Source organism: Condylura cristata, unplaced genomic scaffold, assembly GCF_000260355.1.
Source record: "Condylura cristata isolate star-nosed mole 26May11 unplaced genomic scaffold, ConCri1.0 scaffold00009, whole genome shotgun sequence".
Classification (NCBI taxonomy): domain Eukaryota; kingdom Metazoa; phylum Chordata; class Mammalia; order Eulipotyphla; family Talpidae; genus Condylura; species Condylura cristata.
The window spans coordinates 47336191-47354812 of record NW_004567110.1 but is presented as its reverse complement, the minus strand read 5'-3'; the positions used below and the strand labels follow the sequence as shown (position 1 = coordinate 47354812).

The 18622-nt window shown below is 37.2% G+C and overlaps 1 protein-coding gene across 1 annotated transcript in view; it reads left to right on the top strand.

Moving 5' to 3' along the window:
• Positions 1-8885: 8885 nt before the first annotated feature.
• LOC101630356 (chromosome unknown open reading frame, human C8orf34) overlaps positions 8886-18622 on the top strand; it is a 294360-nt gene continuing 284623 nt past the window's right edge. The window contains 2 exon segments of the mRNA XM_012723108.1: positions 8886-9096; positions 9098-9223. Of these exon segments, the coding sequence (XP_012578562.1) occupies positions 8908-9096; positions 9098-9223 (315 nt within the window). The 5' untranslated portion in view covers positions 8886-8907.

Genomic DNA, 18622 nt, shown 5'->3' with positions numbered 1-18622 from the left:
TTGGTCTCAGCAGACTCCACCTGGAGTTTCCTCTTCTCGAGGTTACCAGGACTTTTATTTTTCCCGGGTCGTCCAGGCCTGCCAACGGAGGCAAGCTTAGAGTTTTAGGAAAACAAAGTTTATTACACTCACAATCCTAGAAACTGGAGACAAGGCATACAAAAGACTGTATGGGGAAATTTCAGGTTGGTGAGGAGTCAGAAAGCAAGAACAAGTGGCAAGAGAGGCTAAAACCTGGGGGGGAAGGGGTTCTTGGAAAAGTCAAGGAAGGCTAGGGTAATTGGTTTAGGACAGGCTAGTTTAAATACCTTCACTGAACTCTGAACTACAGACTTATTTGCCTAATACCTGGTATACTGGGATGATGAATGCAAAACAGCTTTCCTCTGGGGCAGATGGAGATCTGGCTTTGGTTTAGATCGTTTGCATAATAAAGGCCTGCTCAGGATGGCTTTTCTTATCTCTGGTTAGCTAAAGGAGGAGCAGTCTCTCCAACCTGATGGGTTTTTTGTTATTAAAGATTTACTTATTGATGCATAAAAGAACTAGAGTATAGGCCAGAGGTAGAGAGGATTCACCAGAGACAGACTGGGGAGCTGAACAAGCAGATTGACTGAAATATACTGCTGAGGGGAAGGAGGGGGTGGGTCAGGGGAGGTCTGCCAGGCCACATGGGTCACCTCCTTGACTGGGAATCAAACTCCTGCTGCAGTGGCTGTGAATCACTATGTTCATAATGTTACAGGGCAGAGAGAGAGGGGCACCACTGAAACCCCAAGCCTGTCTGCTCTAAATAGGTTCTGCCATCCACTGCATCAAGACAAAACATATAAGACCCTAATGGAAAGGAACTTTAATACAATGAGTGTGCAGTACAAAAAAGATGAAGGCTATTGTTCCTAAATTAAACACCAAAGTTACCCATCCCCTGGTGGGTAAAAGTCTACCCAAAAGGGATTGCTACCCAAAGCAACACCAGAAAGCCCATCACAAGTCTAAAGTACCTTCTGGAGGGGGTTCATAGAAAAGGGTCAGAAATGGCCAGACAAGTCTGGGAAGAAAAGTGCAAAATCAAAATCAATATAAAAGCTGCCCTAATTAACCTCCCCACAGGTCTCTCACTCACATCTGTTTCAACCAAGAAAAAGCAGCAGCGCAGTTTCTTTACAAGTCTCTCTGCTCCATGTGCCTCCCTCAAGACTTCTAGCCCTCCATCCTTCTTCCTTACTCTTCAGTCTCCTCTCCAGATTCTTCTCCTCCCTACTCAGTTCCGCCCTCTTTCTGGGTGGGACAGGGAACCTGGAACCGCCCCTTTTCCTGGGGACCACCCTGTTACAATAGTGCTGTGCTTTAACCCATGCACCACCAGATAGGGCCCCACAGGTTTTTTAAATTATATTTTATTTATTTATGCAATTATAAGAATTGGGCTGTAGGCCAGAGGAGCAAGGGGTAAATTAAGGACTCACCAGAGGCAGAGTGGGAAGTAGAACAGGCAGACCTACTGAAATACACTGCTGAGGATAGCAGCAATAGGTGAGACAGGAGAGGTCTGTTGTACATGAGGATTAGCTATGGCTGGGGATAGAACTCAAGCTTCAGTGGCTGGTGATAGTTTGATAGCTCTGCAACTTTAACCTCGGCAACACCAGGGAGGCCCATCAGTTAGACTTTCTGTAGCATGTGAAAAGGGGATTTAAACATAAAGAATAGAAAACCTCATTATTGGGTATGCCTTATTGTCATGTATTATTAACAGCATTTTATTCACTCAGTCTTTCTTTAGTTGTATGTTGTTCTATCTATTCAACTATTCATCCATCCTTTTTTTCATTCGTTTTTCTGGTTTCCTAATCCTCCCAGTCATTTATTCAATTTAGCTATGTTCCTCATGGCATTATCATAAAATTTTTGTAACAGCTGTATTATAAGCAATGATTCTCTAATGTTTGTGACAGCTTAACATCTGTTTAGATATCACAAAATTCTTTGTCTCTCATGGCCAAAATCATTTGAGGGTAAGAGGTTGGGTATGAACCTATGTTTGTTTTGGAAGGAGAGAATTTGCCGATTGCTTTGGGTACTACAATATCCAGAGTGTCTCTGCAATGAGCAGTCTTTTTTATTTTTTAATTTAACTTCCCTCTAAGCAATGGTGGTTCCACTAATTCTGTTAAAATGTACCTTAAACCTTTAGTGCCGGAAATGTTGTGATTGCTGTATTATGAGAGCATTAGCTAGCATTTACAGAGATGATACTTGAGAAACAGGTCCCATGTTACTTATTCCTTGATAGCTAGACTAAAGCAATAGCACATTCTGTGCTAGGCAGAGTGCCTGGTTCCCCAGGGGGTCACACTAAGCGGATGTGTTTTCCTTACTAAGTCATCTTTTGTTTGCTTTGTTGCTTTCTGTTTGTTGCTTTGTGTTTCAATAAATTCAGTATCATTTGGTCACGGTCTGTAACATTTTTCATTATTTAAGTCCCTCCCCTCCTTTTTCATAAAGATTCTTACTTATTGGGTTGAAAAAAATCAAGACAGTATCATCTGAGAAATTACAATGAAAAGCATGTCAGGGTTAATGTTTTATTGATAATTAATATCAATGTCAATATTATCGATTATTGATATCAAGCTGAGATTTCTACCCAGCTTGTTATTTACAGATCCCTTTAAATGATTTATCATATAATACAGATAAATGTCATAAATTTTCTGCTATACAGCATGCAAAATGATCATTGCTTATAAATATCCCACCTATTTAAAATCAAGTATTAAAACCTAATATTTAAATGTGGAAATTAAAGAGACAGAAATAAGCCACTTGAGAAGACTGGATGGCAGGATTTTACAAACTGGCAGCATTGTTTAAGTTCTCACTTTTGCAGATTCAGTAAATCAATGTTATTAGTGCAGCTTACAATCCATTCCAATATGACTGATTAGCATTATTCAACTCACAAGAGACATATATAAGCCAATTAGCCAATCTATTCCTTTAATATGGGGTCAGAAAATTATCCTGTTATCTACCATTTCAACTACCTTCCTCCCCATAAGAATACATTAGGGAAGTTAAATTGCTCGATCAAATAAGCTCTTGGTCAAAATTAATTCAAAGCAGAGAGAATTCGTCCTCCTGTGACATCAGGGCTGTGGGCCAGTACAGTGGTGTTTAAGTTACTACCCTCATTCAAATATGGACTCTGCTCCTTAGTGGCTGTGATCTTGGGCAAATGATTGACTGTTTCAGTTTTCTTGACTGAAAAAAAAATAGTCATAATAGTAGTACTTATTTATTACTTTGTTTAGAGGACTAAATGAGTCAGTAGTGTGTAAAAGTGCTTGTAACTGTATCTGGTACATTGTAAATGCTGTATACATGTTCATCCTTGCATTCATCATGATAGGCATTTTAAACATAAATGAAGACAAATAATCTAAATTCAACCTGGTTAGTGACCAATTACTTAACTGTGCTGATCCTGTGGCATTTTGGCCTGGTAGATAGGTGTGGCTCATCACCAAAAAGTTATTACCGGGGCCTCCCTGATGGCGCAGCAGGTTAAAGCACAGCACTAAGAAGCTAAAGCCACTTCAGCGTGAGTTTGATCCCCGCCCTGGAGGAGATCCACATGGCGCAGCAGTCCTCTTCTGGCCCACCCACTGCTTCCCTCAGCAGTGTACTTCGTTGATATGCCTGTTCTGCTCCCCACTCTGTCTCTGGTGAATCCTCTCACCGCACCTGCGCCTCTGGCCTGTACCCCAGTTCTGTATGAATAAATAAATCTTTAAAAAAAAAAGTTATTACCTTTCTCGTTTTTCCAGGTTTCATGTGGAAAATCTTCTTCCTTAATTCCTAACTACTTTATTTACACTAACATGCTTTATAGGTTACTTTATATTATAATCTAACACATAGAGCTTTCTTTCTGCATATAGAAATTACTTTCTAGCTCCTTTAATTAGAAGACTATATTACCCTATCTTATGCTTGATTTACAAGATGTTGCTTCTATATAATACATCTTCAGGTAATTGACTTAACATAGGTTATATGAGTTCAGCAAGTCTAAGTCTGAGAGAATTGATAGTGAGGGTGGTGACAATGATATCATGACAATAATAACAATATTAACGCTATCATCCATTGAATTTTTACTGTATCCCTGGCCTTGAATTAAGTACTTCCTGTATTAGCTAATGTAATACTCATGATAAACTGATGGCTAATTTATCTTCATTGTATGGGTGAAGACACTAAAGATAGAAAAAAGTAAACAATTTGCTGAATATTACACAATTAGTAATTGACAAAACCTTGATTCTATTCTGAGCTAGAAATCTAAGGTCAGTGTTTTCAATGATTATCTTCATAGGCTCTCAAATAATGTGTCTTTCCAATCATCTGAAGTTGAATCACCACCTAAGAGTAAACAAGAAAATACTTTCTGAGTTTTCCTAACGACTGTTGAAAGAATCGATTTCAGAGTCACCTAAATGACCCTTCATACTTACTAATTTAGACATTAGACATCATTCTAATTTTCTTTGTAACTGAAAGTGTAGTTTAATATGTGAAATGATTAACAAACATCCTATATTTGGCCTCCATAGTGGCCTAAGAGTTAGGTCTCAGTGCTGTCACCTCTATGGTCTGATTTCAATCCCTGGCCAGGGAGCTGACACACATATCCCCTTTCTGTCTCTGGTGAATCCTCTCACCTACTACAGCTCTGGCCTATACCTCAGTTCTTCTACATACACACACACACACACACACACACACACACACACACACAAACATAAATCCTATGTTAGCATCTAAATGTACCCATACATCTTTTGCATAATTTTTTGAACATGTATTTTGAGTTTCCATTTATAGAATATCTGACAATGTAACAGTTTAATGAGGCTTAAACCTTAGTTATCATTAATTTCTGTACAATTTAGACCTTGAAATCAAATTACATTTGGGAAGTCCCTCACTCAGAATTCCATATCCCCATTTCTTTGCTTTAGCTCTTCCAGAAACTCCTGTGTTTCAATCTCTGAACTAGTCTCTGCACTAAATAGCTCAAAAGTCAAAATCCTCTGGGAAATATATGTCCATGTCTGTGATGCCAAGTAAAAGAGGCATAGTAAGGTGCAAGTAAAATCCAGCTAGTTCCCTAATTCCAAGGAGCCTATATAGCATATTTCTGAACACTACATTTAATATTTAATTAATTTTACGGAATGACATTGCTGATACTTCCTAATTAGGTCAATTGACCTTCTCTATTGTTTTGTTTTTCTTCATCAGAAATCATTCATTAAAGCTGTGCAAGGCATCTTACAAACGGAATTAGACAAGATCTTTAGAACATTCTACAAATTGGATTCTCTATATGTGTAAGTAATGCTGACAGGCTCTCCTTTAACACAATGAGGTCAAAACAGTCTCACTGAAAATGGCATTTTCATGCTGTACTTAAGCCAAAAAAGGGAAAAGATCATAAAAAAATACCATGTTATATGTTCAGAGGAGAGTGGTTAAATAGTTCTAAGACTACTTGGATTATTTTTTAGTCAATCTCAGAGATTAAATGAAACAAATTCTTAAAATGGATAGCAATAGGATATTAATTAGGGCTATGTTTATGAGAACCTACTGCATGAAAATGTAATATATTACATGCTGGAAAATATAAGAGAATTACAATGCAATTTATTATTTTAAAGTGCTTGCAATTCAAAATAGAGTCTAATATATGTGTACAATTAATTAAATGGAAGAAAATGCCATGTGTCAAAGGTAAAATTTAGCTTGAAAGAATATAATTGAATTAAAATCAATTTGCTAAACTTTAAACTTTAATTCATTCAACTGTTTTTTATTGAGTGCTATCATGTTCTAGTTCATGAGCCATGCCCTTCTCACGAAGGGGCACTGGTAAGTACAAAAATAAAATTTTGACTGGTTTTAAGGATACAGATTAGAGAATAGAAATAACTTCAGCTTTGGAGTTAGAAAAATCTGACCCTATCATTTATTCACTGGATGATTTACCAAATAATCTATAATTTCTTAACTACATTGCAGAAATCAGAGGGTCGTCTTGATCCCCTCCTCCAACCTCATAGTCTATATAGTCAGCCTTTAAGTATTTCTTGAATATATCTCACCCTCTTTCTCTCCACATCCCCAGTCCTAAGTCTGGCTCTTAAAATTTATTTATGGTGTCTATAATCCAAATTGGCTTTGCTATTTCCCTATCTTTCAGTCTGTCATACATGTTTGTACCCGAAACTGTCTTTCTAAAACTTTTACCTCACTATATACAATGATTCTCTTTAAAACTCTTTGGTCATTTTTCATTGTCCAGAAGATGTAAGATTGCCTAAGATACTGCTTAAACGTGATTTAACAACTTTAATGAGCTGAACTCTCCTTATATTTATCACCTCACATGCCAATTTTCCTCCAACTAGACCTGTGCTTCTCTAATTATCAACCTGATACCACTATGCTTTTATATGTGCTATTGTTTACACCAATGCCTGAAACATTATCCCCATCTTCATCCTATCAGTTCTATCTGGAAAAAGTTAAATTTGACTCTTTCTTTAACATTTAGGTATTTTTTAAGATACCAAGTTTTATTTAAACATGTTAGAGATGTCTGTTACACATTGCTGTAATTAGGTTTTATAAACACTAAATCTAAATTTAAAAAAATTATATAATAGTTTATTTTTACAATATTTTGTGCATTTTTCTATCTCAGTTGTAACATTTAGGGTTTACAGAACACTCCTTGAGGATCCTGGCATAGGTAATTTTTCCATCATCAGTATATGTATATGTTTTATATACTGATATAAATATAACACACTCTAGTGTCATTATCTGTGTATATGCCAAATGCATCAACAAGATTGGACGCGTTAGAACAAAAACAAGGCCTTTCAGAAACCTTTGAATTCTCAGCCCCTTAACGTAATGTCTGTCCTGGAGAAGATGTGCAATAAATATTTATTATAGCAATGAAGTCAGGTTCAGGGATAAGTGGAAAGAACCAAGAAATGCTTTGTAGAAGAGATGGTCTTTGAAGTAAACCTTGAATAACATCTAAAATATGCCTGAATTCTAAAAATATAATTTTGGAATGTTCAGTGTCTCAACATAAACGAATATATATACCAGCATGCTCTTCTCTGTAGTACTCTTTAGTATTGGCAGCAGAAACTTGGCTTTTATATTCTTGGTGCAGTGCTCTGAGTATGAGGAAGATTTAATAAATATGTTAATTAGCTGATTAAAGAAGCATCTTCCTCAAGTCCCTTAGAGGAAGGTATCACTCTGACGCTCCAGTACCAACTGGTATTAAAAGTATCTACTTTTTAGTTGGATCATAGATAGGTCTACACCACACCTTTTAGCAAATAAAGATGTTGCTATCACTCTCTATATTTAATTTCTCTAGACACATTAAAAATAAAGAAATATGATGTAAAAATAAACTGTTATATTATTTAAAAAAATAACTACGTATAGTTTTGAAGCACAGTGGAAAACACACGACAAGCCAGGGCGACACACTGCTATTCCACTGATCTCTCTCTAGGCAGATCACACGTGTCTGATTGTAAAAGCATCTTTCCACCCCAAATCATATCTACTTCAGGTTATCAGTGATGGTTAAACTATTAGCTCGTCTGACAGGCTTCTTATCTAAATTATCAAGTGGAATTAATAATATTATTTGAAAGATTCTTTTTTATCATAATGATTCTGTTTCCACTTAACTATCACACTGAAACAATAAATTATGAATTACAAAAATTCAGAACACAGTGAAGAAAAATCTGTACTGATGTAGCCTGTTTTAAGGATTACTATTTCCTTTATTCTAAATTCATATTTACCAGCATGAATCTTTTTATTTTGGTGGCAAAGCTTCGTAGGAGCAGGGCAATCTGTCATTACAGGCCTGGCAGTTTATACATAAGAAAGACAAGTCTGTAAGGAAACCTGTGCTGTATGTAGCTACATCTAGGAAATCCCTGCATAATTAGATGCTGGGTAAATTTTAGGAGCTCATAAAGTTCTACAGCAACATTCATACAACTATCGGAGCATCTGAGATGTAGCTCTAGATATACAGACATAATTTAGGACATGGATTAGGGAGACCGATTTGGGAGGGACGGCTCGCTTTTATCACTTCTAGTCAAAAGGTTTCTCCCAATCTTGGACTCCCTGCACTTTAGGAGTTTTCAGTTGGGTTCTCAGTAGCTAGTCGACTTGCTCCAGGTCAAGTCAGATTTTCAAACGGCAGGCAAGTTCATTTTACGCTACAAACTCTCAGACCCATTCACCTTTTCATGTTTCTGTCCCTGTCGGATCTTGAGCTAGTGTAGGTAGAGTAGGTTTCCAAAGTCTCAGAAGGGGTGATGCAGATGAACCCTTTCCGAAAAGCATTTGTAGCTGCCAAGGAGTAGCCAACAAGCGCCAGATTTATGTGCACTTTGAAAGAAGCACCTTCACCATTGGCTTTTTAAGCGGCGCTGTCGCTAGGGAGCGGCGAGCAGGGCGTGCACCTCCGCGGGGAGACGCTCGAGCTGTTTGTTGCGGTAACCCGGGAGAGGGACACACACAGTTGGGCGCGCCGACACGCACACACACACCAGTGTACGCACGCTCGCGGCGAGTTCGAGCCCCGCGGCCACAGTTCTCCCGCGGGCGCCCCCCGCTGCCGCTCTAGGCGGAGCAGCACCCCTGCAGGCTCGCCTCCGGCCCCCTGATTCTTGCTGCTGCCGCCCAGAGGAGAAACCAACCTCTGCCTAGAATTTCCTCCCGCGCCGGGCGCTGCAGAGAGCTGTGAGGGCGGGCGCCGCGAGGAGAACGCGATGTATGAGTTCTCTCCTCGCCTCAGAGTTGTCTGAGTTCGCGGTGCGGTGCCTGGGCTTCCGGCTTTCGGCGCCCCACGCGCTCCTGGTTCCCGGGTTGCAGCCACGCCGGGCTGAGTCGGCCACGCCAGGGAAGCAGAGGCTCGGGAGGTCTCTTGGCCCCAGTCCCAAGAAGAGGAGGCTCGTCCCCCTGCCGAGGCTTCGGCCGGCCGTGCGGTCTTCCCTCACTCTCTGTGGCCCCATCTGTTTTGATGGCGTCTCATCAGCAATCCCGGATCCAGGCTTACCTGGAGAAGAACAAGATCGGCCCCTTGTTTGAGGTAAGGTGTTGTGGAGGAGGGCGGTCCCGTTGGTCTTTGGGAAAGGGGGTGAAGAGGGGAAAACGGGACGCCTCGGAGAGAAGGAGATAGAAGACTGAGGCGTAGAGCGGGCGCCCCTGTGGCCCCAAGTCCACCGGCATTCGCGCGGTTCCGGCCAGGTGTCCTGTAGCGCGGCTGGGTGGGTACTTCCCTGGTTACCTGGCGCACACAGGTGAGGTGAGGAGGGCCCAGCTTCAGCATGCCAGGGGAAGTTTGTGCGGTCTGACTGTCCTGCACCTCGCAGCCACATGCACAAGACCCGGACAGGCTGAGCCGGATGGATGCACACACTCGGCTATGTTCCACACCACACTTTCTTCCTTGAATTCACACTATTATGAGTGCTGGGTTTGTTTGTTTGTTTGCTTAATGTGGGAACCGAACAGGTAGAGAAGGTGGTTAGCAGTGAGAAGGGATACGCTAACTGGAAGAAAGATGAACTGGTGAGGTGTAGGCATTAGTAGGTGCGGCCATGCGGAATGAAATTGGCAAACTAAGACTCTGACACTGATTTCTTGGTGAAAGGAGAGTCCTTTGCATTGCAGACCCTACGTGGTTTCGCGGGAGAAAGGGGCGGAGAGAGATTCAGGGGAAAAACACGCATATTTATAGAAAGGAGGCGTGTGTCTCTGAGCTGTTTTCTTTCGCCATCAAAGAATTAATGTCAAAAACACAGGGGAAGAAAAGAAGAGCGGGAGGACAGGACAAAATGAGAATGGCAGACGGAAACCTGCCGGGGCAAAGCGTCCCAATGGTTGCCCGGCAGCTGGAGAGATTTGAGGCCCCGGGGCGGGACACCCAGGATCCCTTATATTCCAAATCCAACAGTCCAGTAGGGCCCGGTCTTGCGGTTAGAGGAATTGGGAGATTCGAGGTGCTCTTTCTCTGTCTCTCTGTCTCTGTTTGTCTCTCTTTCTCTCTCACACACACATACACACACACACTCCAGTTGTTACCAGGCTTGATGGTTTACTTGTCTATGGCATCTGAGTAAGGCTGAATCGCTGCAGGGAAAGAGAATGGAGCGCTTTCCCTAGGACGGAGGAAAAGAGAATGAAAACTGCAGAGAAAACAATAATGTGATTAATGCCCAAACACAAAAAGGGGAAGGAAAAAAGTGCCATCAATAGATTTCTTCTCTGGGGAGGATGAGGTTTAAATAATCAAGATTTGCAAGATCATTTAAGCCCCCCCCCAACTTAAAAGTTACCATTTATACAGTCTTAAAAAATACAACCATTGTTTAAACTGAAACTCATTGTTGTTTAGAATCAAAAAGTCCTGCAGTGTATGCCTGGCTTCTTGTTTTGCCAAGAGTGTTAGCAAGGGAAGCCCAAATGCAAAAGCAAATCAGAATTACTGCGACTAAAAAATTCTTTTCTTTGTTTTTAGTCTAGTGATTATAAATTATACATAATCCCACATGAATATTTTTAAGCAAAAGCATAATAACTCTGTGGCAGTGTATTAATTGCTTCAAAAGAATGTAAATATAGAGTGTTTCTACTCTCCTAGAATATAAAGTATAATTTATCAGGCAGAATAAGTGAATTGTTTTCAATAGCTGTTCTTCTCATTTGTTCACTTATTATAAAGTCCCCTATATTCTCTCTAAGAGATAATAGAGTTTGGAATATATGTAAACTTTCTATGTGATTAGAAAATAAGTCCAACTTGATCTTTATTAATCATTAAAACAACAACAAAATATTCCCCACCCTTGTTTTGCACTGATGAGTTTTAAGTGATGGTAAAATTGTCTCATAAGATGGTGAGAATTCCTCATTGAAAAACAAAAACCAAAATTATATGCTTTGTATTTTATTGATTTGGAGGGTGACAGATACATCCATGTTAGCTTAGATGTTAGTGATGAGCAGTTCATTTTTTAAGGGTTGATAAATACTTTAAGTAAATACTGCAAGCAAGAAAATGGATATGTTCCTTTTGAGAGCAAACCTTCATATGACAATTTTGATCATGATGGTGGAAGTTTTTTTAAATTAAGATTTATTTAATTTATTTATGCATACAAGAACTAGGCCAGCAGTGGGGGTGGGGGTGTGTGTGTGTGAGAGGTTTCATCAGAGATAGAGTGGGAACAGAACAGGCAGATCTATTGACATATACTGCTAAGGAAACAGCAGCCATGGAGACTGGTGAGTTAGCTCTCTGTCTGGGATTGAACTCATGCTGCAGTGACTGGTGATAGCTTGAGAGTGCTGAGACTTTAATCACTGTGCCACCAAAGAGCCCTGTAAAGTTTCTTTTGAAGAGAATTATACATACTGACAACACTGGAATATCTTACTAGCCTTTCCTATCTGTATTCATGCAGAACAGTCTCTTTAAAGCTCCTGGGACTTTGGTTAATGGTTCTCATAAGATCTGTTTTAGGAGAATAGAAGACAAGCCTGGGAATCTAAATTTAGTAGGAAGCAGCAAAAACAGTTATTACATATCTAATTCCTGGACCACATTGTAAGAAACAGTGACATCAGTTAAAATTTCCTTAGATTGATCACAAGTTGAAATAGGCCTGTCATGTTTTATTATCTGATTTGTTGTGATTTTTTTTGGTCTGGAGGCATTAAAGTTGGTGATATAGGTTTACTGTAGTTTTGAAATATACAATAACTGACAATATGTCCCCTTTATGGATTTTAGAAATTAGAAATGAAATTTATTGGAGTGAGTCACTTTAAACAGAGCACCTGAATGCTATATAAAACAGCATCTAAGTTAACTTATAACTATAACTTATAGCTATAGTCTTAGTTAATATAGATTTCCACATTTGACTTCTTAATTGTTAAGTTATAAAATAGTTCAACTCCCATAAAATGGAGGTTTCTTTCAGTAAACATCAGCAAGATGCCCATTGTTCCAGATAATTTAGTACTATAAATTTATACTACTTTATTTTTTTAAAGATTTATTTATTTATGCATATAAGAACTGGGGTAAAGTCCAGAGGTGCAGGGAGTGGGTCAGGGGTGAGAGGATTCACCAGAAACAGAATGGGAAGAAGAACAGGAGGATCTACTGAAATATACTGCTGAGGGAAGCAGTGGGCAAGTCAGGAGATACCATGTTGGTCACCTCTCTGGCGGGGAATTGAACTCATGCTGTGGGCAGGTCAGTAGAGGTCTGCCAAGCACGTGGGTCACCTCCTTGGCCAGGAAACACACTCATGTTGCAGTAGCTGTGGATAGCTTCATAGTGCATGCTTTAACCCTTTGTGCCACCAGAGAGGGCCTATACTACCTTTAAATAAGATTGAAGATGTTTTCAGGCATTATGAAACCATACCTAAAAATTATCTTGAGTTATGATATTTTAATTAAATAATGTGAAGATATAGGTGAAAATAATTTGACTTATATTCATAAAGTTCTTGAAATTTTTGTTATGATCTATCTAATACTTTTGGAATTCTCATTGGCTTATTCAACATAAACAAGTAGCAAACAGCCTGTTTGTCAATTTATAAGGAATGCTTAACACCACTGCAATAATTATGACTAGAGTCCTAGTTAATGTAGATTTTCACATTTGACTTCTTGTCAGTTATAGAATAGTTTAGCTCCCACCAAAGAGAGGTTTCTTTCAACAAACATCAGCAAGTTGCTCATTGCAAATACAGGACATTTATCTCAAGTACTAAAGCAAACCATTTAATAATCACAGAAGATGGCAGTTAGACATTCTGAAATTGAATCAATTTCAAATAATTGATAAATATTTACTTGTTATAATAAAGTGATCTATTTTGTTTACATTGTAAATGATTTAATTTGATACTCAAGAGATATGTGATGTGAATCATAGCAATAAATTTTCTATGTTCAAGTATAGAAGTTATAACTTTTAGTTTCTCCTATTCCCATTAATTAGATAGGATAATCATTGGTTGGAAGGGTACTTGGGGGATTCACATATCTTCAATCATGCTCATAAGATTGTGAAAACCTAAATTATTAAAAATCTGGACAATAACATCTTCATAAATTCTTCATAGAATTTTTAGATTCTATGTACTAAAAATATGGCTCAAATTCACTTCATGGAATTACTTCATGACCTTTTTTTTGTATTCACACCAACTAAATTTGTGTTAATTGTTTTGGCATATATGTTTTGAGGTGGACTCATATCACAATTAACCATAAATCTGCATCATTCATACAACTGCCTCTGCACATTTTTCTTTTCTCTGGTACCCTCTCATAAACTTTCTAGTCACATCTCAAATTGGAACTGTGATATCAGGAAATGGACTGGTAGGGTTGGAGGTTTGTTATATATAAGATGGAGGGTATTAAGAAAATAAATAAAGATATTGAAAGTAATGCAAGCCAGCTTTCTTACTGATGGAGATAAAAGTCAGCGATACAAAAAAATGCTAGAATAAATATTGTGGTGTGTATTGAAATTATAGGTATTGATGTAATCTCATTGTTTCAATAATAGAAATAAGGATAGATTACTATGCATTAATATAGGTATAAAGGTACATCTACATATATTTCTTTCCTCTCTTTACTATGAGGATCTGGAATACAAATACCTTAGTAGCAATAAGCGCATCTAGTGATTTGGTCCTTAGAGATTTGGGGCTCAGAAATTACAGATGAATCTGGAACATTTTATGATCTTACAAAGCCAGAGTAGCGAAATAGTAAATGAATGATAGAAATATGTGACAAGGACATTTTGAATAGATTTCAACTAACAAAATTTGGGATCTTTTGAGGATGAAACTAAAAATGACAGTAACAGATTATTTTGCTACATGAAATAGGCATATTTTATTTCACTGGGCTATAAATAATAAGATATGTAAATGTATTTAATTCATGGGGAGAAGAGAAATCTATATTATCATAGAATGCCAACTAACATCAACAGAAAGGATGTTGGAATTAGAAAATCACTGCTTTGTGGTCATCATAATAGTAATTCAACCCCTCTAAAATTAATTTACACTAAGACTAAATGGTGAAAATTTGATAAGGAATGAGATACAACACAACTGAAGTATCTTTCACTAAAATCATTGGTAATTCCAAGGGGAAAAAAGAAAGGAAATGATAAAAAGAACTTTAGAATATAGGAATGAAGAACATGGAAAGAACAAATATATGGGTAAGTATCTTTTTTTCTGCTTTTGAGTTTTTTATATTATGTTTCATGATTGAAGCAAAAATCATATTGGTAGATGTAGTACTAAAGTACACCAAATATCTAAAAAGAAATATTATCTGAGTGGATTCAAAACACATGGCCAAATTATATACTGTCTTTAATAAACTCACTTCAAATACAAAGGTTTAGGCAAATACAAAGTTTTAAAAGTAAAAGAATAGAAAAAAATATATATATTGTGTAAATATCAAAAGATAGTAGAAATGCCTATGTTAATTATAATAGAAAGTTGGTTTCAGAGGATAGAAAATCACCAAAGATGGAAATTTTCATTATATACTAATGGAAGGAGTAACCCACTAGAAATAATGCAATTCCAAGTGTGTGTGCACTGAGCAACATTAGTGTATATTGTGTGAAACAAAAACTGATAGAATTAAAAAAGAGACAAATCCATCACTATAGTTGGAGATTTCAATTGATAGGACAACCTGACAGAAAAGCAGAAATGCTATGAAAACCTCAAGAACATATCACCCAACAGAATCTAGTTGAGCTTTATAGACCTCTCCATGCTCCAACAGCAGTATATACTTTTCAAGTAGCATAGAATGTAGGCAAAGACAGACCATTCCCTGAGTCACAAGACAAACCCCAGTGGAAATCATACAAAATATTTTCTCCAGCCCAATGGTATAAAACTAAAAATCCATAATAGAAAGAATACAGAAAAACTCTATAGCAGACTTATAAGTAACCTCGTCAAAGAAGAAATATCAAGGAAATAAAAAAGCACATCGAACAATGAAAAGGTAGCTATAACATTTCAAAATGTGTGAGTTAGAGCTCATGCAGTGTTGAAAGAAAATTTTATAGCACTAAAATGTGTACATTAAAAAGTGGACTGATGTGACATATCTGAACAGGACCCCTGCTTTCTATGTCATTCATCTATGCCCTCCCAACATTACAGGAAATCTATTGTTAAAAGGAAGGTTTTTCTATAGGGAAGGATGTGTGAGTATCAACAATTGGCTCACAGTAGATATTTTTTTCATGTATTTTCTCAAATCTGGACTTTAAAGCATATGTTGAGTTTTTGAAAGTGAGAAGAAGCAACCTACCTCCTGTTCTTTTTTTTTTCCTACCTCCCCTCCTGTTTTATTGGGTATTGTACTATAGTGTCTATGGGGGTCAGTAGATATCTGGGAATTAAACACTGACATGTTTTCTTTTCTCCTGGGGAGGGGGAGAAAAATTGAATATATAAGCAATTAGCTAATACCATATTAATATTTAATCATTTAATACCTAGAACAAAATATCCTAATTTTATGTATATAATTTTATGTACATTACACTTAATGTAGCCATTAAGTATAATGCTTATTTATGCAATCAATTATCTCATTCACTTTCAGCCATATTTTTCCCATTTTTATATGTTTTTAAGAGAGAATCTGATAAATTATTTCACATCACTAGAAAGACAGTGCTCAGCTTCCCTCACATGCATTTGCATATTTTTAAAAAGATTTATTTATTTATGCATACAGAGCTGGGGTACAGGCCAGAGGTGCAGGTGGTGAGAGGATTCACCAGAGACAGAGTGGGGAGCACAACTGATGAAATATACTGCTGAGGGATGCAACTGATGGGCCTGGAGAGGTCTGCTGCACCATGTGGATCACCTCTGGAGCGAGGATCTAACTCATGCTAAAGTGGCTTTAGCTTCATAGTGCTGTGCTTTAATCCGCTGCGCCACCAGGGAGGAAGTTGCATGACACTATTTTAGGGGATGAGGGACATGGCTTTTGTAAATAACACCTGTTGAGCAATCATTTAAACTCTGACCTGGAAAAAGTTTTTTGATCTCTGTGAACACCAGTGTCATCTGTACCTAGAAAACAACCCAAGATAGCTCTTATTTCAGAGGCACCCTGAATCAAATTTAATTTAAATAATACAAATAACCCCAATTTCCCTGTCATTCTTTGTGGCATGATTTTCTTTATATTTTTTTATTGCCAACCAATATTATTTCATTGGATGAATTCCTTTGGCTTTAGCTTATGTCTAGTAGATGATAAGCACCCAAAGACAGACATTTTGTCAATCTTTTTACTGCTTATATCTTTACACCTAGAAAATGCCTGGTCAGTATTCTACTGTAGAGTTGTCAGATATATTTAGAATAACTAAAATCAGGGTAAAAATCAAGTCTCAAAATTATGGGTTTTGCCAGAATAATCATTTACTACTAGGAGTCTAAGTCTATCTCAGCATTTTATGGGTGATTTCATTTCTTAAAAATTCACTAAGACTTTGTTATTTTCTCAGCAGCTTTTCAATTCTTTGGTGATTGATTTTTGAAATTTATATTCATCTGCTACATATATATTGGGTACTGTACTACATACTAAGATATATAAATTCAAATAAAACATATTCTATCCACAATTACAAATGTCTATTTGGTATAGACCGAGGCATTCTTTACTATTCTATTCTGATAGTTTTATAAAAGCCTATCATGGTTTTCTGTTTTATATACATGGTCCATTTTTATAAACATCAATACATCACATTACTAGACTACTCAAAGTAAGACATTCATATTTATAGATTAGTTTTCAAAAAGTTTGCCATAGAAATCTAGTGTGTGCACTGAGTAAGGTAATATGGAACTTTCTCTTTTTATCTGTTTGTTTTATTATGTTTATTTTGTTCCTGGAAGTTCTTAGCAATAATATGACTTTGACACATAAATTATTAAAAAATTTCTAAACAGTGATATATAGTGTTCTATACAAAACATATTGGTGATTTTAGGTTGTAAGTTGTACCTTTAATATAAAAGGGAGATTATTTATGAAGGATAGATTGGAGCATACAAGAGGATATAAATTCAGTTATTTCTTTACTGTTTAAGTATATTGATCAAAATTCATAATGACCAGCTATACTGAATCTAGACTGTTTGAGTTTGTTGTATATTGAAATAACATCTCTATTTTATTGAAGTAAATTTCATTATATAGGATTTATTTTGTCTGTTTTTGAGACTTTTTAAAAGTTCTGTCCTCTTTTATGCCTATGAGTTCTATGTAGAGAACCAAGTATATTTTAGTTATTTCTTTTTTTCTCATATTTTTTGTTTAAAAACATAATAATCATTGTAGCATTTATAAAATGGTCCTGAACGACAGTTATGGTTCATTAAACACAGATTGCTATTCGATTCAGGTCAAAAATATTTATTGAAAAATGTATCTTTCCTCTTTATGGTATAGTGATGATACAGAAAACAAAACACTGTTAATGGGCCCTCCCTGGTGGCACAGAAGGTTAAAGCACAGTACTGAAAGGCTGAAGCCACTTCAGCATGAGTGCAAACCCCGTCGGCCCCAGAAGTGATCCACATGGTGCGCAGACCTCTCCTGACCCCCTGCTGCTCTCCTCAGCAGTGTACTTTGTCAAACTGCCTGATCTGCTCCCCACTCTGTCTCTGGTGAATCCTCTCACTGTCCCTGCATCTCTGGCCTATACCCTAGTTCTGTATGCACAAATAAATAAATCTTAAAAAAGAAAAATAACTGTTAAAATGCATTGATAGCAAATACCTGTTTTTGCAAGTTCATAAAAATCCCAGTTTTCACAGATTTAAAGAAAATCTCATTCTCACTTAACTTCCAGTTAAGACAGAAATCAGCATCCCTAGGTTATCAATATTTAGTTTTGGGAAATAATATTTATTTAGGGGAAATTTCATTTAGTTCATGAAATTGATAAATAAGTTCTCAATTTATTAAAAACATAATTTTTGGGTAAAGTCAATGGAGCAATGACTTGGGTACACATTCTGCATTAGGATGACCCTTTGAAGAACTGTTTTCACTGAGTTGCACAGAGGAATGATTTAAAAATCCTCTATTGAGTGTCATATTTACCAAAGTATAGCTTTGTCTATTGAAGGAGTTGTGGAGGAGCAAACACATTCATGACATCAGGCAGCCTCCTCTCTTCTCTTGAGAACAGCTGCTTAATTTTATTATGTCAAAACAGAATAAGAATACTGGAAATTGTGTAACAAACAGCATCTCCTCCTTTGTACCTCTTCCCTATTCTTTTTTGAACAAGTTTCTGGAAAATTTACAGCCTAGTAATAGCCAGAATGTAGTTCATTATAAACATTTACACCCTTATTTCCCC